The 27,366-nt window shown below is 38.4% G+C and overlaps 1 protein-coding gene across 1 annotated transcript in view; it reads left to right on the forward strand.

Moving 5' to 3' along the window:
- Positions 1-27,366, forward strand: part of SLC30A3 (solute carrier family 30 member 3) — a 477,738-nt gene that overhangs the window by 411,126 nt on the left and 39,246 nt on the right. Inside the window, exon 7 of the mRNA XM_044075340.1 lies at positions 9,989-10,123. Within this exon, the coding sequence (XP_043931275.1) occupies positions 9,989-10,123 (135 nt within the window). The remainder of the gene's footprint in view (positions 1-9,988; positions 10,124-27,366) is intronic.

The raw sequence follows: 27,366 nt of genomic DNA on the forward strand, positions 1-27,366 counted from the left end.
TGGAATGCAACCTGTAGTCATACCTCTCAACTATCCAGATTTTTGAAGAATGTCCAGATTTTTGACTCATATTTTTGGTCTGTTACTCATAAAATTTGTGGTTTTCTAGCAAATCATTGAAGATTGACATCACTAAATAATGACAGGCATTTGAGTTTCAGACTTCATATCCTTCAGAAAATGTATGCTAACACAACACCTTTTATTCAAGCAACTTTCTATGTTTATAAGAGCAATATTTAAAATGTGTCCCTATTTTTGGACCTTTACCCCCCCCCCCGCATTATTTTTGGCTTTGTCCAGAATTCTTGTGCTATAAGGTTGAGAGGTATGCCTGTAGTATTTGTTGTCACCAAGAAGTTTTAGTTTTAGCTTAGTGAAGTGCGCATGCGTGTGTGTGTGTTTGTGTGTGTGTGTGTGTGTGTGTGTGTGTGTGTGTGTGTGTGTGTGTGTGTGTGTAGAGTATGTATATCTCATATGGCAAAGCATATTTGTGAGAATCAACACTGCCTTCATATATCTGCTGTTACAAATATGCATTTTTGCATAACATTACTGATATATATATATATATATATATATATATATATATATATATATATGTGCATTTTTTCATTTTCTTCATTTTACCCTTTTGTGTCTAACTCATTGTTTGCTCATCATAAATTTTCAAAGTAAAGTGCTCTGGAAAACTAAAGACAATGGGAACTATTGAAAACACTGTGTACCATGGAGCAGGTCCGCATAATGGCATACCAAAGCCCCTTTGAGATGCATAAAATCTGGCTATATAGTGGGATAAGACGTTGTACACACACTTACCCCACTCTTTAGCCTTAGTACTCTGTGTATAGTGTACAAATGCAAATGTAGTATCCAACCATGTACACTCTGATGGTTTTGCACTAGGTTACCTCTTACAATATGTTACTCATTATGCAAAGCTGAAAGACGTACCAATGCTGTTATAAAATAGTGATGCCAGTGAGCACCTGTCACTGTAAGCTCACTCAGCACCAGATCCCCTCATTACCATATTATGATAATGAGCCTAGCTCCTCCCTCATGCCTAAGGAGTGGAACATTTTTATGAATCACACATTCACATGATGTTGGAGCACAGTGTAGGGGAAATGCACTTGGGTAGGTATAATTTTCCTCATTATGTACACATGTGGTTACATAGTTAGGTACAGTATAGTTTGCTGAGCTTTCTTTTATGTATGCATACTAGGCTAACACCATTAGGGCCTGTATAAGCCTAGCCATGCAACCTAAATGTATCCTACAAGTTATTGTGCCTTAGAGGGTATATTAAGGGGGTGTATGTTAGCTAGGGCATGATTATTAATCAGAGACATAGGTGCCAGACCAGGAGTAAATTCCCAAGTTCCAATCCACTGGTCCAGGTCATGCTTGAATAGGGTTAGGGATCCTGGTGTGCTCTGTAGTGCTGTCATGCCCCCCTCACCCCCCAACACATACACACACACACACACACACACACACACACACACACACACACACACACACACACACACACACACACACACACACTTCCTGACCACTTCTGAGCCATTCAACAACACAGAATTTCTTTTGTATACTGTAGTCCATACCTATGAATTCCAATGATTCTCAATGGTGTACTAAAGACAATACACAACATTCATTTACAATACATATATACACACACACTATATATTTATATATGCAGGGGGATATTTTCATATGTCACTGTACTTATTTTACTTTCTTTTTTTCACTTAGCTGGATAGAATACTCATTTTCTATTTTGTGTGTGTGTGTGTGTGTGTGTGTGTGTGTGTGTGTGTGTGTGTGGTGTGTGTGTGTGTGTGTGTGTGTGTGTGGGTGTGTGGGTGTGTGTGGGTGTGTGTGTGTGTGTGTGTGTGTGTGTGTGTGTGTGTATCTGTAGCATGTATGTATTATCTCATGCTGCTCAATTAATGAAATTGTCTTTTTTCAATACTTTTTAAGCTAAATCATGGGACTTGCATCTCAGCATCACCTAATTTGAAAGTCCACTGAGTTACCACACATTATTAAATGATTTGGCCTTGTTCAGGTAATTAGTTATTTTTCCTCTCATACTAAGAGACATATATATATATATATATATATATATATATATATATATATATATTGGACCTCAACGATCCATTGGTGTGTGGACGTGTCAGATTTGGCAGTAGACCCATTTCTGTGGCAAGACTACTAACTGATCTGTTTTATCCTATCACTGCCCTCAATCTAGTCCTCCAATATTGAACTAGTTCAGTTTAAGGCTTAGCATAAAGTAGCTATTAGGAACCTGAAGCCCCAAACAAACCAGCCCCTTCTAAAGTGAAGCATAAATGATCTGGAACAGCTGATAGTGGCCTATCACATGTCCATCTCTGCTGCTGTCAATCATCTTGCAGTATTTTAAGTCTGCCAGAAAATTGACTGGTGCATGAATATTGGTATCAAGAACTTCACAAGGTTGGAAGATGGGCACAGATATAAATGTAGGGGGAAAAAGTCAAGCTAATTACAGGATAGATGTAAACTGGGTGACTACTAATCTGTCTGCTTTTCAGAGACTTCATGTACGAAGACAGTACTTGATCAGTGAGGTCTCTGCAGTTTCTATACAACCAACCATATTTTTTAAACCAGCTTGTCTAGTGAACAACTCAGAATTTAAAGATGATGCTGTTTCTTTTGCCTCCCCCCACCCCCGTAAGGTTGTATTCCCTCCTAGCTGCTTCCAGTTGTACAATGCAGAGGCATAACTAGGGTGGAACGAAGGGGGCAGCCACCCTGTAAGTGAAGTGTTGGGGGCATGTAACTGGCAGAAGCCATGTCAATCCGATTGGTCTTCACTGCATACCAGCGTTCAGAAATGAATGCCAGTACTGCATTTGCAGTCAGAACTAAAGTGATTTAGCATTGCATGTGTGACATAAACGGTAGCAACTGCTTGTTAAAAATGTAGCAAGCAATTTGTTATAGTTTAAAATGAAGGAAGAACTGTTTTTTGAGCATACAGTGGATATAAAAAGTGTGCACACTCCTGTTAAAATGCCAGGTTTTTGTGATATAAAAAAATGAGACCACAATAAATAATTTCAAAACGTTTCCCACCTTTAATGCGATCTATAACCTGTACAATTCAATTGAAAAACAAACAAATCTGTTAGGGGAAAAACTATAAAAAAATGTACAATAAGCTGGTTGCATAAATATGCACACCCTTAAACTAACACTTTGTTGAAGCACCTTTTGATTTAATTACAGCATTCAGTCTTCTTGGGTACATACCTGCCATCAATTAAAGAGACTGATTAACCCCAAATAAAATTCAGCTGTCCTAGTAGGATTTTCCTGACATTTACTCAGTTACCTGCTACAGCAAAAGCCATGGTTCGCAGAGAGCTTACAAAGCATCAAAGAGATCCCATTGTTGAAAGGTATCAGTCAGGAGAAGGGTACAAAACTTTCACAGCATTGGATATACCATGGAACACGGTGAAGACAGTCATCATAAAGTGGTGAAAATATGGGACAACAGTGACATTGCAAAGAATTGGACGTCCCACCAAACTTGATGAAAAGACAAGATGAAAACTGGTCAGGGATGCTGCCAAGAGACATACAGCATCACTGAAGGAGCTGCAGGAATTTCTGGCAAGTACTGGTTGTGTACTACATGTGACAACAATCTCCCGTATTTTCCATATGTCTGGACTATGGGGAAGGGTTGCAAGATGGAAGCCTTTTCTTACACAGAAAAACATCCAGACCCAGCTAAAATTGGCAAAATAATACAAGTCTCCCAAAAGTATGTGGGAAAATGTGTTATGGTCTGAAGAGCCCAAGGGTGAACTTTTTTGCCACAATTCCAAAAGGTACATTTGGCGCAAAAACAACACTTCGCGTCACCAAAAGAACACCATCCCCACTGTGAAGCATCATGGTGGCAGTATCATGCTTTGGGGTTGCTTTTCTTCAGCTGGAACTGGGGCTTTAATCAAGATGGAGGGAATTATGAACAGTTACAAATTCCAGTCACTTTTGGCCCAAAACCTTCAGGTGTCTGCTAGAAAGCTGAAGATGAAGAGGAATTTGCTTTCAACATGACAATGACCCCAAGCATATATCCAAATCAGCAAAAGAATGGCTTCACCAGAAGAAAATTAAAGTTTTGGAATGGCCCAGCCAGAGCACAGACCGAAATCCAATAGAAGATCTGTGGGGTGACCTGAAGAAGGCTGTGCACAAGAGATGCCCTTGCAATCTGATGGATTTGGAGCACCTTAGTAAGGAAGAGTGGGCAAATATGGCCAAGTCAAGATGTGCCATGCTGATAGACTCCTACCCAAGAAGATTGAATGCTGTAAAAAGGGTGCTTCAACAAAGTATTAGTTTAAGCGTGTGCACACTTATGCAACCAACTTGTTGCACATTTTTTTATTTTTTATATTTTTTCACCTAACAGATTTTTTATTTTTCAATTGAATTGTACAGGTTATAGGTCACATTAAAGGTGAGAAAAGTTTTGAAATGACTTATTGTGGTCTCATTTTTTTATATCACAAAACATGGCATTTTAACAGGGGTGTGTAGACGTTTTATATCCACTGTAGATCATGAATTAAGAATGGACCTGACTAACTATTTAGATGAAAATTACCAAATTAGTTGTTCAGTCTGAATACCTTTAAAAAACTGCTGGGTGAATTTCAATATACTGATTAGAAAAGGGTCATGCAAGTGACCTCCGAAGTTCACCTTGTCAATTGACCTTGGTTCAGTGACTTACATCATGCACTCCTGTTTAACTTCTTTACTAGTAATCATTTTTATTCAGTTATTTATTTTACTCCTTCCTCTGTTCCCTTCCTAACACCACACAACCTCAGACTATTCTACACAGTTTACACTCTCTGTGACTGCCTCGATTGCTAAATGTTCATTTAAACCCCAGATAAGACTCTTTGCTGTGTGGGTTCCCCAAGTCCTCAGGAATCAACCTGAACAATACTTGTTATTAGTCCTGGGAGCGATTAATCTGGTGGGGAACACTGAGCACAAATCATAGGAGCTGTGATACTTGTAGTAGTGTGTTAATTACCCTAAATGTTTAGACGGCTATAATAATGGCATCAGGGAGCCATTGCTGAACTTATATTAAACCTGAGATGCCCTGCAAGGCTGCCAATCCAGTTACTACATTATCATCCCCCTCACAAAATAGTTGTCTTGCTTGCAAACACTATTTTTGGTTAAAAAACGTTTCCTGCTATTAAGAGTGTAACTGCTATATTATCTACTATACACATAATGTAATTTCCAACGCTGTAAAGTTTATATAAAAAAGTTTTTTCTTTATCTGTGGAGCTTTTCTCCCCAGGCCTATGTGAAAAAGGTTAAACGTTATCCAGATGGAATTTTTCAATATACAAAAGCAAACAGAATAAAATACAGATTGAAATATTGTCATGGGATTTTTATAGATTTCTATAGGACAGTTCCTTATGACTATCTTTAGATTATAATCCTAGCTTCCAAGGCAAAGGAACAGCTTAAGCATTTTGAGTTTTAACAAAAAATATTGTTTAATACTACAGCATGTAAAAATAATGAAAAACTATCTTGTTTATACTTAAATGCATAATTCTTTCAGATCTAAAGTTATACCAACACTACAAATCTGATTTTGATAGCTTCTGCATTTGTTGCTTTGAAGAGAAACATTTTTATTTTAAACTGAATATTCTGGAAATCTTCCACTTTGTCAACATAATGGTCATTATGTATTTACTTTGCCTCTATCTACAAAAGTTAATAGCTAGAATTCAGAAGGGGCAACCTCAAGCAGTAAACCCAAAGACAAGTGGCCAACCACTCGCAGATGCCCTTTCTGATTCACAGGCAGGCCCTTTGCAGTAATTTATACACAGCTGGCAGAATCACAGCGGTGAGTCCATCTCTGCAGCTATGATAAATGCTAATAAGGCATTCCAGGGGGAGCCTAATGCTAAAAACGTGCTCTGCCTCAGAAGTGCCAGTTGGAAAGGATTCGCACAGATGGCCATGTTAATTAACAAAGCAGGAGCATGTGTGTGTGGGTGGGGTGAATATATCTATGTGTATGGTATTACATGTGCATTTCTGCAGTGGTATGAGTTGCTCCAGATGACTGTGTGTGTGTGTGTGTGTGTGTGTGTGTGTGTGTGTGTGTGTGTGTGTGTGTGTGTGTGTATGTGTGTATGCCAGCATGTGGGTGGGAGAGTGCATGAAGGAGTGCCTGTGCCAGTGCAATGAAATGCATGGGCTGCCAGTAGTAACTAGAACTGAAAGGTGTTATTTAGCACTAGCAATGATTATACCTTATTCACAGACATGCAAATTAGTTGGTAATGTGGCCTCCCCATTGTGGCTAAACTTGTCTCTGAGTCAGATTTTACATCAACACATACACTACACCTTGCTGCAGCAACAGTGTATGGGACAGTAAGGGATACCTTCTGAACCAAAGGGAATATCTCTGTGTTGCTTTTGGATTTTCTTAGAAATTGATTTTGAGTAACACATCAAGATACTAAAACTTATACAGCATATTACATAAGTTAATAGCCATAAGGAAAAGTTTATGATATTCTAGCTGTGCGGATATCTATGTTTACTTCTTTTTGCTGTTTTTTGTTATAACATTTAAAATGACATACTTCATTACTTTTTTGAGAGACAAGTGCTTTTGTCTTGATGTCATAAACATACTAATAATATGATTTTGATATTAACTCTTTTTCATCCAGAGCAGTTGTCACATCTACATATGTTGTTAACCAAATACTGGAAAGCAGAGCAGCCTATTTGGTATGCAACCATTATTGTAGAACCCGCGGTGGTGGTGCTGCGGTAGCGTTGTTGCCTCACAGTAAGACGCTGTCCGGTTCGATTCTCAGCTAGAGCGTCTTCTGCGTGGAGACATGTGTGAATGGGCGTACCTTCGTTGAAGGTTATGCGTCAGGTCTGGCAAGCCGGTATGTAAAACTCAACTGCCAATCATTAGCGGACCGGAGTTTCGCTGTGGCAACCCCTAACCGGGAAAAGCCGAAAGACACAAACAAAACAAATTGTAGTAACTTCTGGTATATGGCCATATCTTGGAAACCTCTGGAAATTTCCAGCGGAATTCTCAGAAAATATAATGTTAACTTAGTTGGTGATTTCAAGTATGAACATGTGGACAGCTTCACTTTCATATAATATTCATCATTGCATATGAGGTTAAAATTTGGGAGGAACGGCTAAAATAATGCTAGTGTCAAAAACGTTCCTGTTACGGATGGCTATGTAATATTTTTACTTCTGATATAATGCAAATTTGCTACACAAATATTCTGGATATGTACTGCATTCCTCACACTGAACAGAGGTCACATACCCACTCTAACATAATCTAAGCATGATGCAACATACATACCAGTTTGTGACAGCAAAATGAATGGACATGCCTAGGTATAAGTAGTGGTAATATCTCAACCTCTATTTGTCAGTTCTTTACAAAACTTTAAGAGAATTATACTTAAATACTATCAACTGTCCAGATTTTTGCTTCATATTTTTATTTAGTTCCTCATAAAATGTGTAGTTTTCTGGCAAATTATTGACAATTGAAGTCACTAAATGGAATATATTTGAGATCCAGACTAATCCTTAAAAAATGCATGCTAACACAAATCCTGTTATTCTAGCAACTTACTAAGTTTATAAGAGCAATATTTAAAATCTGTCCCTATTTTTGGGCCTTTGTCCCCCCCCCATTGTTTTAGTAATTGTCCAGATTTCTTGTGCTAAGATGTTAAGAGGTATGTTAAATAGTGAAGTACAGACAGGAATTAACTGTAGCTTAGCAACTGAAGTTGACAAGCCCATGTTGCTCTGATCTGTATAGGAATGTTTGGTAATATGATCGTTCTAATAACAAAACAATATAACTTTTCTGGAGAAATACATCATCTTGATGTTGTACGATATGCTGTTACTTAAACCAGGTGACAGCACTTGTTATATAAGGTATTATCTATGAAACATAAACAAGATAAGGATTAGATATCCTGATGACTGAACCACAGTCATTCATGCACTAGTTTCATTTTATCTGAATTACTGTAATGCATTTTATCTTGGTCTTCTTAATGGCATTTTCCAGAAGGTCCACAACTCTGTGGACATATTATTAATAAGAACTACTTAATATGAACAAGCATTCCTGTGCTTTAAAGTCTGCATAACTTTCAGCTGTCCTTGATTTTCAGCAATTTCCCTGCATTTGGTATGGCTCTCCTAATCTCTGTGAAATTTTTGAGACAATGTAGTGGTTTACAGTCAAAAAGTAAGGCCAGTCATTAAAGTCACAGGTTTCTTTTACTTTAGAAAATGGATTCTGATTTATGATGTCTTCATCTGTAGACTTTTAAGATCAGTAGATTAATATTTAAATATTGGTCCAGATGTGTGACCTTTGACACTGATTGCTACTGGCTCTGTTACTGACCCTAGAAAGAATAGGCTGAGATACATGAGTGGCTATAATGGTTGCCTTTCAGACTCTATTACAAACTTAACAAGTCCTACATAAACTGGGCCTTGACTAGCTAAATGAGTTTATTTTTGCTATACAATTCCATTCACCAGTTCAACGTAATTACTGATTACTTTTTGATGGGTGCTTTTGCCTATACAAAATTCAACACAGAGAACTTACAGAATCCCAATTTGTCTGTGTAGAAAATCACAATGGTCCCCTTTTGAAGACATAGCCATACAAGGAAGTACCCATATCACTATGTGGGTTGTATTATCCACTGGTTTACTTTGGAAACAGAGTGTGACCAAGGCTACTTCAAAAGCCAGAAACATCTGTCAACGTTTTTGTAGTCCCTTCTACTTTATATGAGGAAAGACAAGGTTTCAGACAAATACTTTGCAAGTTTTCACCACAGCAAGTAATTTCTTTTTACAACACTGCAGCTAAAACAGGTAATGGCAGGCACATATTTCATCTCTTCGGGTATTTTGAGTTATGCAACTCTTAATTTCAGTCAGGCATCTGATCAATCATAATGTCCAATTAATATAGGCTGGCAGACAGTCTGAAAAATGGACTATTGTTTTATCACAAAATAAATTATTTTCTTCTATAATTAATGTACTGCAACAGTAAGTTCTGTACACACCTGTGTTTTGTTATGTTTATGCTGTTTTGTGTATAAAATATAATGGAACAGTGATGTGTAATGAGCACTGAAGTGGCATATCTAAAGATGAGCAGTTTTAAGTTTATTGAAGAAGTTGCGTGCTCTATGAATCATGTAATGACATCAGTTTTATATACTGCATGTTATAGTCATAAATCACATTCTTCCACTTTTAATTCTAGAAGAATGATTTTTTTATATATGAAGCTAGTGTCCTTGGACCCTATACATGTGTGATGACCAATACACCATATAAATATGTCTGAATTAGAAAAATGTACAGCTAAATCGACAGATGGACAGACAAATCACATTTCCACTCACTTGTAAGGTATGTTGCAAAGTTACTGTAACAAATTGTTTGTGTGTGTGTGCGCTCATGAACACATTGTCTTTTTTTATTTTGTCCACTGAGTGTGCTGACTTACTGTATATTCAGATGTCTTTCTCCAAGTGGCCCAACAACTGAAATGACAGCTTTGGAAAACATAAATACTAGATGTTAATAGCATCATATCTTTAATTTGTTATTGTTTCTTTTTCAAAGTTTCTGCCCTTTGTACGTTTTCACCCATATTGTGTATTTTTCGAAAATCAGCCAGGCACACTTTAGTTTATCATTTCTAGTCGAAAACTGAATTTAAAAAGTCAGCATTGCACATGTACTTCTAAACTTTGCATTTTATAATTCCTGATAGTGAAATTTTCTCTTCTAGGTGTGCCAAAGGGAATAGAATTTAACTCTGTGAAAGAGGTCCTTCTATCTATCAAAGGAGTGAAGGCAGTACACAGCCTACATCTTTGGGCCCTGACAGTTAGCAAAATGTTGCTTTCAGTTCATATTGCAATTGGTAAGTGCTGTTTCAGGGGAAGGGCACATTATTTTGGTAATGTATAACATAAAAGCAATTCTGTTTAACAGAATGTAGTTGTTATCTTCTGATGATTGTTCTCGAGTGTATCTAGTCTTAGAATTACAATAGAATACTTCAATAGTCTAGTAATAAAACAACACTGAGCCCACAGTAGAAGCCTGAAAAGGAAATGGGTGGAAACCATGAATATTGCAGTTATGGCACAATGCAGTCTGTACTTTGCAGTTTAGCTCTGTTATGAACCTCACTGCACTGTTCAAGCTGTAATTGCCATGAATAAATATCATCCCCGGTGTCCTAACAGTAGTGTCCACTCTGTGTTCTGAATGACCACATTAGTAAAGAAACATAAGTGAATTAGGATGGCATGGTGGACATAAGCAATGTGTTCCTCCAGGATTCATGTCATAACAAGAACTGCACTAAAATAATGTTCCACAGCTTTGCAGAAATAAAGTCAGCAATAGTAAAATGTCAGTAAAAACAAAATGACTCAAAGAGTTTTTGCAGAGAAGGAGCAAATAAATCCCATAAATCTCTACTCTACCATGATTCTAAATATACTAACCTGAAGTTACTCAGCCTAGAGGGTCAGATTGTGCTACTTACACCTAATGCTTAATGATTTCAAATGTAGTATATCATGTATGTGTAAAAGTGTGGCATCCAATTGCTTTTCCTCAATAAAATGATACTTGGTGATAATGTCATCAAAGAAATAGCATGCTGTCATTCCACTCATATAATGTACTGCTTCTGCTTGGGGCTCACGTCCCTCCTCCTGTAATGTCTAAAGATATGTTCATTGTTCAGGGGCACCCCCTCCTATCTACATCAGTGTTTAAGTATGTACCCATATTTATGCTGCTTATGCAAGCATAGAGCACTCAATTAACATGCTGCTGGGTTAAAGAACATCATGATAACATAAACCTGGCTTAACCCACTGCAATGCAAAGCATTCAGGCCAGGATGTTTTGCTGCAGGCAGAGAGGATCGGGTACTGAGGAAGTGCCCAGAGCCATGGTGATCATCATTTTTGTATAACTAAATGCTGGTAATTAAACACCATTGGAGGTGTGTGAGAAAGGAGCTCCTCTTAGCTGTACACAGTTAATGTTATGAAATGCAGTTGCATCCAGGACCATGAGGCTTCCTACATTTAGGAAACAGGTGTAGGTCTGTACAGCTTAGTGGAAGGTTCATTATCATTCCACAATGAAGCATAACATTGCATAATACAAATCAGGGTTAATCTCACAGACCAGTTTGTGTAGTGGGATGCAGGGGGTTACCAGTGATGTAGTGGGATTGATAAATAAGACTGTCATCTCCATTACTGTGGCATATTTTAAATCAGAACAAGAGTCTTAAGCTGACTGTCTCTATGCAATTGTTGTTTTCTTTTTTTTTTTTTTATAAAGCCCAGTTAGAGTCAACAGGCATCTGTCTAACTGATTGAAATGAGAAACCAGAAGATAGTTTACCTCAAATACATACAGATAATGTAAAGATTTAACAACTATAATATAATAATGTCAGGCAAAAAATCAGCATTGTTACTATGAAAGAAAACAGTGGTATCCCATTTTCAAATTCATTACTCTCACCTAACATTTCAGTTCTCCTTACTGGCTCCATAGTGCAGAGGTGCAGAGTCTTGACTGTAGTCTTGACAAACCTGGGTTTAAATATAAGTCCCCAGTTTAGAAGAGCCACACAGGGGACATGAGTGAGTGGTAAAAGGCCAACTTACCAATCCTGGGGGGATAAGCTTGCTGCAGGGCAACACATAACCAGCTGCTGACCAGATGGGATAAACCCCCTCTTCCATATGCACTGGGGTCTGGAAGCACCAGCTTACCATTCAGCATGCAGTGTTAAAGCCCAGAAGGTGCACAGAGTAAGGGAAGTATGCAGTCATATGGCCCTGATACAGCAAGTATTGAGCAATGTACAACCTAAGGAGAAAGTCTGTAGCTGCTGTAAATGATAACCCACCACAACCTGACTCATCCTCACCAACAACAAGTCATGGCTAGTCAAGATGGGGTTAATGAGTGACAGCAGGCTATGGCTAGTTATGATGGGGTTAATAAATGACAGCAGACCATGGCTAGTCATGACGGGGTTAATGAATGACAGGAGGCCATGGCTAGCTATGATGGGGTTAATGAATGACAGCAGCCCATGGCTAGTCATGATGCAATTAATAAATGACAGCCAGCCATGGCTAGTCAAGATGGGGATAATGAATGACAGCAGGCCATGGCTACTCTTGATAGAGTTAATGAATGACAGCAGGCCATGGCTAGTCATGATGGGGTTAACAAATGACAGCAGGCCGTGGCTGGTCATGATGGGTTTAATGAATGACATGTTATGATGGGGTTAATGAATGGCAGCAGGCCATTAGTCATGATGGGGTTAATGAATGACAGCAGGCCATGGCTAGTCATGATGGGGTTTATGACAAACCAAAATGCTACCAGCCCAGCTAGCTGGAATTTTGTAAAAATTATATGTCACTTGAAAATATTAATATGATGTATATAGTAATGTGACACTGCCAGCCCAGCTATCTGGAATTTTGTAAATAATCATGTGTCATTTATGAATATTAATATGATCCACAGGCTTGTCTTACAAATGTAAAAGAACTATATGTTATGTGTATATTAAACTACTTGTGCAGAAGTGTGTGTTGAACTGTACATTCTGTACTGAGCTTCAGGAATGTAACCACAATGTACCCTACTAGAAAAGAACAGAGTTAATTTGCAAACTCTAAGAAAATAAGTGAATAGTTGTACCATTGTGTTTATCTCCCAGTTTCACTGAAGGAGACAGTATGTCTACAGCTAGAGGTTTCTTTCTATTGTCTTGAAAAAAAAATAATTACTAGGTTTGGAATGTAAGGTGTTTTTTATTGCTCTGTGACTTCCTAGTAGCTGCACATCTGAGAGATAAGTATTTTTCACAGAGAAATGTTAAATTCTGTTGGTATCTGTTAGCCTGGGAACTGAAGGCAGGTGACAAATAGTGATGTCATCCATCTGACCCAGCAGTAATGTTTTGATATTAATTTGGGAACTCTCTCAGAGACTGGGTATTTTGTATTTGTCTTTGGACCTGGAAACATCCTTTCATCAGCACTTGCCTTGCTAAGAGTAAGTAACTAGATTACAGTAATTTCTCTTAGAGATAGATAGGAATATAGTAAGATTAGTTTAGATGTTTTCTGTATTTATTTGAGACTGTCCTGCAATGTTGTTTCAAAATATTTCCTGTGATTCTGAACTCTGTAGTCAATGTGTTGAGTTATTGAGTATTGTCTTGTTCTTTTATTATTTATTATGACATATATTTAAACCATTTAATTGTGCCTGATTTGTTTAGAGATATTTAAGCTCTTAGAGTACTTGCATATGTATTTTTTGACACTGTATAAACCACTCCAATAGCCTTGCTGTTGGTCACTTACCATTTGGATAATAGTAACATTACACAGTAGAATTGGTCACCCTTTGGGAAGGGACTTAAAGTAGCTGATAAGGGGTTCTGGTGCAGTGATAACTACCTTATGGATTGGGCAGAAGGGAGCATAGCTAGTAAACCTGTGCCAGCCTTTCCCAAGTGTATGTTTGCGTATACATCAAATCTCAAAGTGAGTGTGTGTGTGTGTGTGTGTGTGTGTCGGCTACTTGGGCAGGGACACAAAGCACTGGTTGGACAGAGAGAGTGCTGGGAGGACTTGGTGTGGAACCTTGGCTAAGGACTCATCTCTATAGCTGTGCCAGTGGGGAGTCTCACTGGGGATCTGGAGAAAGATGAAGAAACCAGCCCCTGACTGACAGTGATCTCTGTGTGCACTTAAGGGAAATTATACTTTACTGTGTGTGTACTTGTCATCCTCCCAATGTGCATGTCCCTCACTGGTGCTAGTGGTGAGGATTGATGCTTCTTGATTACTGGGCCAGTGCAGGGGTGTCACAGGGTTAATGAATGAGGAAAGTGGGACAGTGGGCTTCATATGGCAATTATGCAGGAGGGAAAAAAGAAGACTGCATTAACCTCAAAATTAGATACAAATTCTTCAGGAAACAGCTGACTACATTTGCAGTATCATTAGGTTACAGTTAGCGAATCTACATTATATGCATGCCTTTTCTGCAAATCAGCCTTTGGATTTACATTCAGACAAATGCTTACAGGGTTCTATGTTATTCCATCATAACATCAAACCTCATATAGCTGAGACCATATGACTAATGTTCTGAAACGTTGAACATTGGGTAGTGCAGAGATAATGTCTACATTGAGGTTGTGGTGCAATGAAGGTAGGGGAATGTGCTCTTTTCCCCATTGTAGTGCAATTTCTGAGTTGGTATTTATAATTAGCAGGGGGTGTGAGGGATGCAGACCCCCACATGGGAGATGCAGGGGTGTTTTACCCCTGCAAAAATGTAGCATCTTTGCTGAGTTTTCAGGATTTCAGAACAGCGATCATTTGGTCTCCACTATATGAGGTTCCACATTCTGAAACGTTGATAAAACAACATAGAACCACATACAGAAGTTGTTACTTTGGTCTTCCACAGTTCTGCCTTAATTCTGAATAAAAATGTTATCATAGGTATTTGATGGACCCCCCCCCTTTCTGATTGGTGTCCCCCTTTTGCTGAGTACGTAATGATCAAAGTCAGTCGGTCAACAAATAGGAGCATTATGTTTCTGCAAAGCTGTGTAATGGGATTATGTAACAGTGTTAGTCAAGGAGTTTCATTCCTTCCACACTGTTGTAGGATCATAGAGTTAATAAATATAAAGTTGCATGAAGAAGAAGAAGAAGAACATTAAAGATTAAAGTCACTAAATAATATTAAATAATAAAAGAAATTTGGGCTTCAGATATCACATAGATTGAGAAAATGCATAATAATACAACATCTGTTATTCTAGCAACCATCTAAGTTTATAGGACCAATATTTAAAATCTGTCCCTATTTTTGGCCCTTTGTCACCCATTAGTTTTGACTTTGTCCAGATTTCATGCTCTGAGGGGTTGAAAGTTAAATAAGAGGGCTTATCTTCCTGTAAAAAAAACACTGAAAAAGGAGAATTTGTGGTTGATTTGCAATGTATTTCCACATCCTTATTTATGTATATTCTATCATTTTGAGATTAACAGAACCACATGCAATGGAAGTTCCATTGATCATTTGCCCTATAACTGTAACTGATATATTAGTAAGTCTATGTTAATACTAGGAAGGATTCAGAGAAAATATTGCTGTAATGCTATTGTGGCTTCTGCAGGGAGCTGTGATAGCACAGTGGTGAGAAAATGTGATACAGAAACGTGAAAGAGCTCCACTGAGCAAAAGCTGATCAGTGGCTTACTACCATGTCACTTAATTGCTGAATTGAGAATTGTGAAATATGAAGTAACTATACTAGCATTCCCCTTATCAATCCATGTAATACTGTTCAACAGGCACGTACAAACCTGCATGTGCTTATGCACACAAATGCACACAGGCACACGCACACAGACATACATGTGAGCATGTGCTCACATGCATACATACCAACACACATGCGTACACACACACACACACACACACACACACACACACACACACACACACACACACGCACACACGCACGCACACACTTTCACTGTACATACCTGATCCTACACTAATGGCCCTTTTCCTGCAAGTTTTATTGCTTTACTGTTCAAATAGCACATCAAAGCTTGCCTTTGAATCATTCTGCTATGATATTCCATTCCTGTTGAAAACTCCATGGAAGTACACATGGCTGATCTGCATTAGCTGCACAAACAGACTGCCATATTTGCATGCAGTTTCTCCAGCATTATCACTGTGATGCTACAAGCCAGTTGAAAAAAATTATATTGTGTAATATAACTTACTGTCACAGCTAATGGCATCATCAAATTTCATGGCAGTGACTTGCCTGGCAGCACTGTAAAGGATGGAATGTGTACAAATGTACATGCAGCTAAATGTATAACTATATACATTTTTACAACAGAAATGTTTTACATAAGATATGTACATTATAGGCTCATCAAATAAGTTCAATTTGACATTTTCTGTGAAATTATTGCATAGTAATAGGGCCTCTTTCAGCAGAGATGAAGCACAGTACAAGTTATCTGTATGTATTTTCATGATTAGTACAAATGTAAAAACTCATGAGAAACATACTAAGTGTACAACATTGTGTAGACTAATGCTGGGGTATGGTTCCACTATTTCTACTAAATGCTATTACATTCAAATCACAAAGCTCAGGAACATGAGTGCATAATGTACTTCCAGTACTGAAAAACTCATGACAGGCATTCTAGCTTGTGAACAATAATAGTAAAGTAACACTTTAAAATAATAATTTTCTGACACACAGTAATACAAACTTTTATTATTCTTACTCCAATATTGTTGGGAAATATGTTGATACAGCTGTACCTTTCTCCTCAACAGCCAAAATTCAAAAAATATTACACTGAAAAGACTTTCAGAAGTCAGAATAAACCTTTTTTGCAGGAGGGCGAGACCCACTGCACTGCTCATATGAGTGCCATTACACACACACACACACACACACACACACACACACACACCTCTTAACTATACCTACTTTGAGGTCACACAACAGTGGAGAAAATTAATTTCTCTATATTTTCTATAAATGGTAGTTTCTTACCCAATACCACCACCTAGCATGTTGTATTCGAAGTTGTAATTGATATCAGTGTTGATCTAATTTCTTCATTTAAGCAATCTGAGCATAAACCACTGCAGTACAAGTGGCTGCAATGGCAAAGATTAAATTTTGAGGGTTATATTTTGTTGAAATTATTCCCAGGGGATTATGCATTTAAAGATGTCTACATATATGGGAACAAATATTCAGATTTGCCTAAAGATTAGCAAATGTTAAATCTTCAGTTGAGTGTAGATTATATGTGATTTGTAAATTTTTAACATTGCTAAATGTGATGATATTGGCAATTGGGAGCATAGCCAGCTGGAGTTTTGTAAAGAATGATATATCCTTTGAATATCAAATTGATTTATACAAATTGCTTGTGTTACAAATGTATTAGAAGTGTATGTCATTTGTATATCAAACTGATTTTGTGCTGAAAATGTATCTGTGAGCTTTGCTTGTGTTGAAATGTATCAAAAGTGCACCCTGCTGAAATGAAGATAAATGTACATGTATTATTGTAGCTGAATTAAATGTATATGTTTTAATAGGGATACTGGCAAAGCAGATGTTAACTTTAAGAAAAATAAAGGAAATGTAAATAAGTTGTTAAACCATTAAAATACACTCCACAGTGCTGAATAGGACCAAAGACGTTGGGGTCTGGGGAAGAGCCTTTATCCATTAGCTCAGTGAAAAGAGGGGATGTATATTGTGGCCGTCACTGCTAACTTCCTGTCTTGGGTTCAAAGAGGAATATTGTAAGAACCTAGAGTCATGTGACCAGATGAGGTCATTCTGTACATCCTCTTGGAAATTATATTTTAGATATTATAAAGAGAAATCTTAGAGTATAGAGCATTCTGTGTGGGAAGCCTGACTAGAAAGGCCCTCACCCACAGCATCTTGTCTTGCAGTTGTAAGTAACTTAACTAGGGAACAGTACAATTATTTTAGATTCAGTCAGGAATATAGTGAAGTATAGTTTAGATATTGTTTTCTTTATTTGTCTGAGTCTGTCTATAAATGTTCTTTTCAATATTTCCTGTGATCTGAACTCTGTGGTTTACTGTGAATATATATTCAGTATTTTCCTGTGTTTTTATTATTTATTATTAAATATATTTAAAACATTTAATGTGGGTGATGTTTGTAGAAAGTACTTATCCTTTGAGAGTGTTTATATTTATTTGGTGACGTGCTGAAGGCCTGCTACCAATTGTATTAGTATTAATATTACACAGTATAATTGGATACCCTTTTAAGTGCCTTATCATAACTGACTGTTGGCAGTGATAGTCTGGGAAAAGTTGGTAGATCAGATAATCTGTGCCAGCCTTTCCCAGGTGTGTGTGTGTGTGTGTGTGTGTGTGTGTGTGTGTGTGTGTGTGTGTGTGTGTGTGTTTACAGAGAGGGTGCTGAAGGACTTGGCTTGTACACTCAACTGAGGACCTAACCCTACAGCTGTACCAGTGGGGAGTCTTACTGTGGACCTGGAGGGGGACAGATATAGAGACATCCAGAGCCCCTGGGCTGAGTGTGTTCCCTGTGTGCTCTTAAGGGAAATTGTATTTGATGCAGAGAGGTCTGCATCTGGAAATACTGAGTGTATCCATTTGTGTTCTAAGTGCACGTCCCTCTCCAGTGTCAGTGGTGAGGATTCAGGCTCCTTGATTACTGGCCCTGCATGGGGACAACACTTATTGGTGGCCATCACATATTGGTAGCAGTGGTGGGCAGCACACTAAAAAAAAAAAAACTTAAATGAAATAGAGAAACTGTATGCTGAGATTGTCTGATTCCAGTTTTCGCCTGTTTACCAAGCTTTATAATTACACCTTAGATAACATTATATTATTTAAGACACCTACTTTTACTCCCAAATACAGAAACCTGCAGCAAGACCATAATGATTTTGAGAATGGAAGCATTTTCTCCTGACCTAAAGTTGAAAATTCATATAATAATACTGTTCATAGGTGTGTACTAAGCTAATGGCCCTGGAGCCTTTATAAGCCTAGCCCAGGGAAGTGCTCTGGCATCGTGCTGCCCGACATTAGTTCCCAGTGCTTCTATCAAGTAAAGCCACTGGAGTGATCCCGGGGTGAACTTTCTATTTCCCATCTACTCATCAAGATTTCTCTTAAAGAGGGCCAGTGAGGTACTCTGTTTGACATATATGGGAAGTCTATTCCACAGCATGGTAGTAAACAGTGCCTTCCACTGTGGAAGGCATAAGTGCTGGGGAGTTAAGTGTTAAGAGGTGTGTGTGTGTGTGTGTGTGTGTGTGTGTGTGTGTGTGTGTGTGTGTGTGTGTGTGTGTGTGTGTGTGTGTGAGAGAGACTGTATATGTGAGTATGTGTGTCTGCCTGGGAGGTAGCAGTAAGGGAGTTAGTGACTGAGTAAGTTAGGTAGAGGTCTATATTTGGAGGATGGGGTGGCTGTCATGCTTCCACACACCCTAGACTAATGAGCAAAGCCTGCAGCATTGGGTGGGGGGAACCACTAGCCACCAGGGATAACTTTTTAAATGTATGCCCAAGCAGCACATAAACAAAACAGGGATTGGGGGGGTGATCACAACCATAGCCACAGGGATAACTCATTAAATGTCTGCCTGAGCAGCACTTAAACAGAACATGGATTGGGGGTGGGGTAACACTAGCCACCAGAGAAAACTCATTAAACATGTGCCTGAGTGGCATTTAAAGAGAACGTGGATCTCAGGTTGTTGGAACCCTAGCCACCAGGAATAGTGCATTAAATGCATATCTAAGCAGCACTTAAGTAGAATGGAGAATGGGGATGGGAAGAACACTAGCCAGCAGAAATAACTCATTAAACATGTGACTGAGTGGCACTTAAACAGAATGTGGATCTTGGGTTAGTGGAATACTAGCTGCCAGGAATAATGCATTAAATGCCTGCCTGAGCAGCACTTAAACAGAATGGGGATCTGGGGTTGGGGGACTACTATCCACCAGTGATAACTCTTTACATGCATGCCTGAATGGCACTTAGACAGAACAGGGATTGGGGGATGGGGGAAACAATACATACCAGGGATAAGTATTATAATCTTATTTTTAATAAAAATGCATACTGTAATACACAAAATGTTGGTTATGTAGTAAGGTGCCACACATGCCTGCCTTTTTAAATAAGTAAAACTAATCAAAAATTTAAAGGGAACAAGCATATTTCTGATGTTTCACACAACACCTTGACGATGGTCTGTTCAAACATATTCATGAACATTTTTCACAATGCTTTAGGTTTCTGCATTACAGCTGACATTTGGAAAACAATAAGATGGCAATTTTACTCCATATACTGATGCAGCTAAACTTAAATAAATCATGCTTCTAGGGGCAGATTTTCTGCCTAGTTTAAAGGAAGTTAAATTACTCAAGCCATTTCTCATTTTCTCATTAAAACATTAAACATAAAATGTTATACATATTTAAGGTTTTATTTGTTCAATTTTGCACAACTGATATTTGAAATGAATATGCTTAAAGTTATTAATGGCAACTTAATGTCACTTTTATTGGATATTATCTGGATCTGTGGTGCAGAATGATAAAGCCCTGACTACGATTTGGGGAATCGAGTCTGAATAGTGGGTCAGGTGTTAGAAGAACCAAATAGGGGAGGATGGGAGTAAGAGGCAAATGCCAGCGTGCCCATCCAGAGGAGAGGAAGCATTGGTTATCATCAGCTGATCACCACTAGGCAAGCAGAAGCTTGTAATACACTGAAATGGTCCAGACTGGGGATGTAAGTTCAGAGTTACCAAGCTGGTGACTGTAACCCTCTTTTGCATATGTGTGTGGAAGCACCTAGGCACATTTGAATGTATTGTAGGCCCCTGTGATGACAAAGACACTCACATTAGCCACTTGAGGTAGGGTTAGGGTTAACAAAAAAAAAATGATGGCCGCCTGTCAACCTTTAAGGAGAATAAATGCACCAAATGATTTTGGAAGAGCTGATGTTTGGTATGCAGTAGAAGATAAAAAAAAACCTAGAAAAAAAAAACTTTTACTGCATTGCACCTAAGGTAATTTTATGAATTGCAAAATCATGTTTCATGTTTCAGTTTAATTCCTTCATTACATGCTTCCATTTTAATAATATATAAAAGCATCTGATGTGGGAAAATTTATAGATTTATAAACTTTATTAAATAAAAAAGTGATTTGTGGATATTAAGCCACTAAATTTCTTTGCTTGGATTGCATACTGTGGTGATTTGGCTTGGCTTTTGTTCTTTAAGCTTTGATTACTGTTTTGTAACTATTCCAAATAGCAGCAGTTATTGCTAGTTAACACAATAACTCCTTTGTCTTTTCGGCTTTTCCCAGTTAGGGGTCGCCACAGCGGAACTCCGGTCCACTCATGATTGGCAGTAGATTTTTATGGTGCCGAGTTGCTAGTGTAGAAGGGAAATGTATGCATATACAAATAATTATAAAATGGGGTTATACTATGTGCAATGGTGTTGGGATATGAACACTAAAAATACACACTGATAAAACAGTACACAAAGCATACCTCGATCTGGCCAAGGCATTCAATGCAATATCTTATTCAGTTGTTGTAAATAAACATACAAAATTAGGCATAAACCCATATCATCCAATGGATAGCCAGTTGTCTGACAGATAGGATGCAAAAAGTTAAGATAGGGGAATTCACCTTCTCATAGAGGCCAGCCACTTGTAGAGTCCCACAGCAACCAGTAGTGGTCCACTCCTTTTGGTTATCTACTTTTCGAAAATCAAGGAAAACATTGAATGCCTCTGACTGACAAAGTATGAAATGACTGCAAACTAGGTGTGGTCATTGAATTCCCTAAAGACACAGACACCCTTCAAGAGGGCCTGATGTTGACAGACCACTGGTGCCAGAGGCATGGATTAAAACTCAATGTGAAAAAAAATGCATAACTGTACCCTTTGGAAAAATCCACCCCTAGAAATGACCACAGTGATCATACACCACTAAAGTTAGAATCAGTGATCAGGGATCTGGGAACATATGTTGACAGTAGCGTAACCTTTGACTACCCTGTGTCTACTGTAGTAGGAAAAATCCTTCTACATTGCACAAGTGATAAGTAAGGGCATGACATCCAGGTCCAAGGATATCATTGTTCCACTATACATGGCTCTCATCAGACCAGTTATTAAGTATAATGTACCCTTCAGCATATACCTGACTAGGCACTTGCAACAGCTTGAGGTACCACATAGATTGCTCACAAAATGAATACAGAGAGTAAACAACAAGTCCTATGCAGACCATATTAAAGCCATATCCCTGTATTCAGTCTCATACTGCTGCATGGCGATCTATGCCTAACCTACAAGGCAGCCTCTCATCCTTCACTGATGGATTTGTTGCACATCTGCAAAACAATAAGCAGCACAAATACTCATTCTAAGGAGGTAAACTTCACCTGCAGCATAAACAAGACATGTTGGAGGCACAGGTATGTCTCCCAAAGATTACACCTTTTCTGGAATAGGCTTCCCATCCATGTGCATAGCTCATCCCTAACCCTAGGGAGGGAAAATCACAGTTTACTCCTGGTTTGGCACATATGTCACTAATGGATGGGGGCAGCCAGTGAATGCTTGATGTGTACAATTCTGTATCACAACCGGAAAATTCCTTGGGGTATTGAGACGTCAGCAATATTTTGTTAAATTTGAGGTAAGCTTGGCTAGGCTTAAAAAGGATTGTAGGCTGATAGCCTAGTAACCACCTATGAACCTATGACACAGACCTATTGAAGGCCAAGAATACAAATAACAAGATATCATTCAGATCTATCATGACTCACATTTCTGTGGAGTAATCTGAAAGACTATTTGTTTATTCTGTCCAAGAAGAATTTAGTCCACTGATTTTTTTTTCCATACAAATGTTAGCCAGTGCTTTCTTTCCATAATTTTAATGAAAGGCACAGGTACTGCCATTCTAAAGGAAGACAATAAGAAATTAGAATAAGGAATTATGGAGAAGGTACATTGACAGAAGTTGTGTAGGGGCAGCTGCCCAACAAACAAAGATTTGAAAACTACAAATGTGAAAAAACAGAATTGCACTGCATGGGAGGGGGATTTTTTCTTCACGGCACAGCAACATGGGAGCTCATTATATTAAGGAAAGGATGGAGGAGGTGAAGATTTTTTTCAAGGAGTGTAAGAACTTTGCTCCCCACACCACACCAAAAGCACACGCACAAAATAAAATCCAGACAGCTTTATGTGAATGCTGTTTGCGCTGTTTTCTTAAAAAAATAAGAGAACATGGAATAATATTTTATTTCTAGAAAGTAACATGGATAGCTGAAACTCTGTTATAAGTTATGGGGATTTTTCACCTCAGGCTTGTCACTTAACCAGTTGGATAAACTTCATCAAAGTACATTTTTAATAATATTCACTCCCCCTAACATGGTTTGGGCCAGTGGCTTAGCATGATAAATATTTATGTCTGATGCAGAGAATTAGAAGCAAGCGAGGGCCTATTCCAGTACTGGCACTAGCAGACAGTATGAGAAGCTGCTGTACTCCTAAGATGACGTCCCTTAAATGAGTTGTTAAACTAAACATCCACCTACCTGCACCTGCCTTCCAAGCTGATGTTAAAGAGACCACGGCATGTGTCACTGAAGAAAATTATATCTTTCAAAAAGGATACTTTTATATATATTTAGCAAATGACCTTCAGAAACATTAAAATATGATTGGTCAAACCAAAGAAACACTGGGCTGTTAATGCTGCATAAAACCTGATAAAAAATAAGAACAAACAATACAGACTCTTACAAACTAAAATGATTTTGTAATAAAGTTCATTGCCACCTCCTAGCCACAATTTATTTTGTTTTTGTTTTATACTTTTGTTAACTCGGTAATCTCACTGGAAACAAGGCTCCTTTTTCAGTGGTAATCTGGGAGCAATGACTTATTCAGGAAAAAAAAAAACAGTCACCTTTCAGTACTTAAAGACAATCACCTCTGTGGACATGTTAATTATTTGACTGCCGGTTTGATAATGTCAGACTTGCTAACTATTTGGTGAAAATGTTTTCCACTTCATATTTTCACCACTAGGGAAGCCTTTACATGGATCACCTCAGTTTATTTTTTACTTATGAAGCATTTATTTTAAAGTGTTGTACTTTGCTTATAGCCACGGTTGCAGTGTTATGTTGTTAGCAGCATCCCTGGAATTCATAAAGAATCCTATTGCAGGTATTAAGAGCTGCAGACAAAAGGGAATATATCCACGATCACTGAAAATGCAATTTAGTGGCACATTAGTCACAAAGAGGAAAGACCACATTTTTGGCAAATTTGGATAATCCCTCAGTCATGTGGTGTTAGCACTAGTGATAATGCGAACTCTGCTGCTATAATCACCAGATGTGGCCCATGCATTGTTTTGGCACAGGCACCTAACATACATGAACGCATTCAAACACACACACTCACTGACATATGTCTTACCTGTCTCTGAGATGACAGAACATCCCTGATGTATTCTCTTAGTTTTTTCCTGCCTCTCATAAATAACAGATGATTACAGTCAAGAATTCCAGACATTAGAGTTTCGTTCTGCATATTAGTCTGAAACTGCATTGTAGATCTTTCTCTCTCTACTTTTTAAGTTCACAAAGAAATGTTTAAAAATTTCTCCCTGGTGTGATCTGGTGTTCCTTCTAGTTTTGTCCAGAAATCTTCAGCATGGCCATTTAAAATTATGGGATCTCTCCAAACAGATACACTCCCTTCCTTCACAGCTCTCCCTAGTCTATTTCTCATAACTCTCAGACTGTTGCAGTTAAGTCAGTAATACCAGACATTGAAAGTTATGGGTGAACTCAAATGTTTGGTCAAGTTAATTAACTCAACCAACTCAGCTAACATTGTTTGACTGTAAAAATGCCTTACCATATGTAATTCCAGAGGAGAGTACATGGCTAATTAATACTGTCTGTTCCACCTAAAATGAATCATTAGCATGCAGCTCAGCAAAGAAGACAACTCACCAATGCGATCCTACAGACATATAGAATCACTGCAATGGGCCTGCCTCTGAATCAGAAATGGCTGCCGCCTGCGGTAACAGCCTATGTTAAAGCTTACTGCTGGTTGTGACCCTTCTGAATCAGTCTTTTTAATATGCATCCAATGTTTTTTAACAGTATATGTTACTTCTCTGTCACTATAAACTGCAATGAAATATCAGAGCTCCACTTGGGCCTGCACCCTAAGTTACAGCTCCAGTCAAAGAGTGCAGTTTGATTATTACATTGCTTATTACACACAGTAGCAGTACAGTGTTAAGACGAGTGCTCCAGCTCATAAACAGCAAAGTAGAATGACACAGCTCCAGAACTTTAAGAAAAGAGCTACAAATTATTTTAAAATACTGTTTCCTATGTCTACATTGCTATAAAGTGCAATACCAAATGCCACAATTCCACTTGGGCCCCTAATCAATGTGACAGCCAGTCAGAGATACAAAGAACTACAGCTGAGTTACTTTGGAGCAGCATTTATTACAAAAGAATATTATGTTTTTCAAAATGTATGTTCCATCCAAGAAAATACAAAGCAGAATGTCCATCTCCAGACCAGTTAAAAAAATACTACAATACCAAACAGACATACACACATGCATATATACACGCATGCACAAACAGACGGTCACTGATATAAACAGGCACAAAGACACATACATGCAGGTGAAAAAGCAAACGTGTCAAGGAATTCAGGGAGAACCTCTCCACTTATCTTAAGGGCTGCATAAAAAGACACTGTTAACACAATGAGGTATTTTGCATTTCAGAGACACAGCCACAATGAGGAAAGACCTCTTTATTGGCTAATTTGCATGTCTCTGAATCATCATTAACATCCACAAGTGCAGCTCATCCATTTCTGTACTAGTTAACTATGGCGGAGGTCACATCACATTAGAGTGGGGGTACTCATACAATTTCCCACACACAATGCACACATATTCAAACAAACTCACATACAAACACACACACACACACACACACACACACACACACACACACACACACACACGTGCTTGCACGCTCACAGCCCCTGCCACCCTGTAGCACTTAAAGGCACAATCACCCATTCAACCAATATTCTGTTGTAATAAATGCTATTCCAAAATACCTCACCTGTATTACACCCACCACATACCCCATGCCTGTCCTTGTGTTGTGACAATGTCCTTGATGTCTGCTTGATGTCATGGATAATTTCAGTCAGTCATTCATGCCAGACAGTTTCACATGTCATATCCCCCAATAAATCCACAGGAGTGCAAAAGCTATTACACTAGTGACTTTCTATGTTTGCAGGAGGAATAATTCACAAATCTCTCCCTGATTTCATTCCAATATTATTTTTGGCTCTGTCTTGATTTTTTGCTCTTTGAGACTGAGAAGTATGTCTAATGTTCCCTGCCCTCTTCCTCATGTGTCAAGAACTGCTGCAGGTATTGAATAAAAAAAAGTATCAGTTAACACAGAGGATGAATGCCACGGTTTACTGTGGCATAGGCAGAGTGTTTGAATCCTTTCTCCCCTTTGTAACTGATTTTTTTTCTTTTAACTCTTAGATGTTTTGTTTATTCTATCACTGGTGTCTAGTGTTATTGCTAGTGTCTAGTGTTAATGCAGAGAACTAATAATCTCTGTGGGGGATGGGAAAGAACAGGACTGGAATTCCTTTTAGTGCCTTTAAGGCATGCTACTTTTAATTTTATCCCTGGTGTCTAGGATCATAGGATTATATGAGGTTACTAGGCTAACAGCCGCAGGGCCATTACAGCCTAGCCAAGTTCAACCCATGTTCCCAACAGTGTCTGGTTCAAGCAAACACTAAACTCAGAACCTATTGCCCCCAGTGGTTCTCTACAACAGTTTTGTTTATATTTTTAATTAAGTACCTTTAAGGCACTCTGTATAGAGTATCCTTAGTGTCTAGTGTTTCCCTGACCTACATCCTCTCTGATGTCTAGTTTTTCCCCTAATCCTTGTAATGGTTAAGTGCTGTTAAGGCAAAAGAAATTATCCCTGGTGTCTTGTGTTTCTACCATTCTTGTAATGTTTAAGTGCCATTAAGGTATGGGAAGTTCTGCTTGGTATCTAGTGGTCCCCCATCCCTGCAATGTTTTAAGTGCTGTTAAGGAATGAAAGGTTCTTCTTGGTGTCTAGTGTTTTACTCCTGATCCATGTTTGAAAAGTTATTCCTGGTAGCTGGTGGTCCCCTCAGATCCACATCTTCAGAGTTATCCTTGGTGGCTAGTGTTCCCTCTTGACTCAGTGTTGCAGGCTTTGCTCATTAGCATATGGGATGTGTAAAGTAGGGTAGCCACCCCAACCCTCTCCATACACACACCTCACCTACCCCCTGCCTAACCCCCTTACT

The sequence above is a fragment of the Protopterus annectens genome, chromosome 6.part1, assembly GCF_019279795.1.
Source record: "Protopterus annectens isolate FY-2018-M chromosome 6.part1, PAN1.0, whole genome shotgun sequence".
NCBI classification, from domain to species: domain Eukaryota; kingdom Metazoa; phylum Chordata; order Ceratodontiformes; family Protopteridae; genus Protopterus; species Protopterus annectens.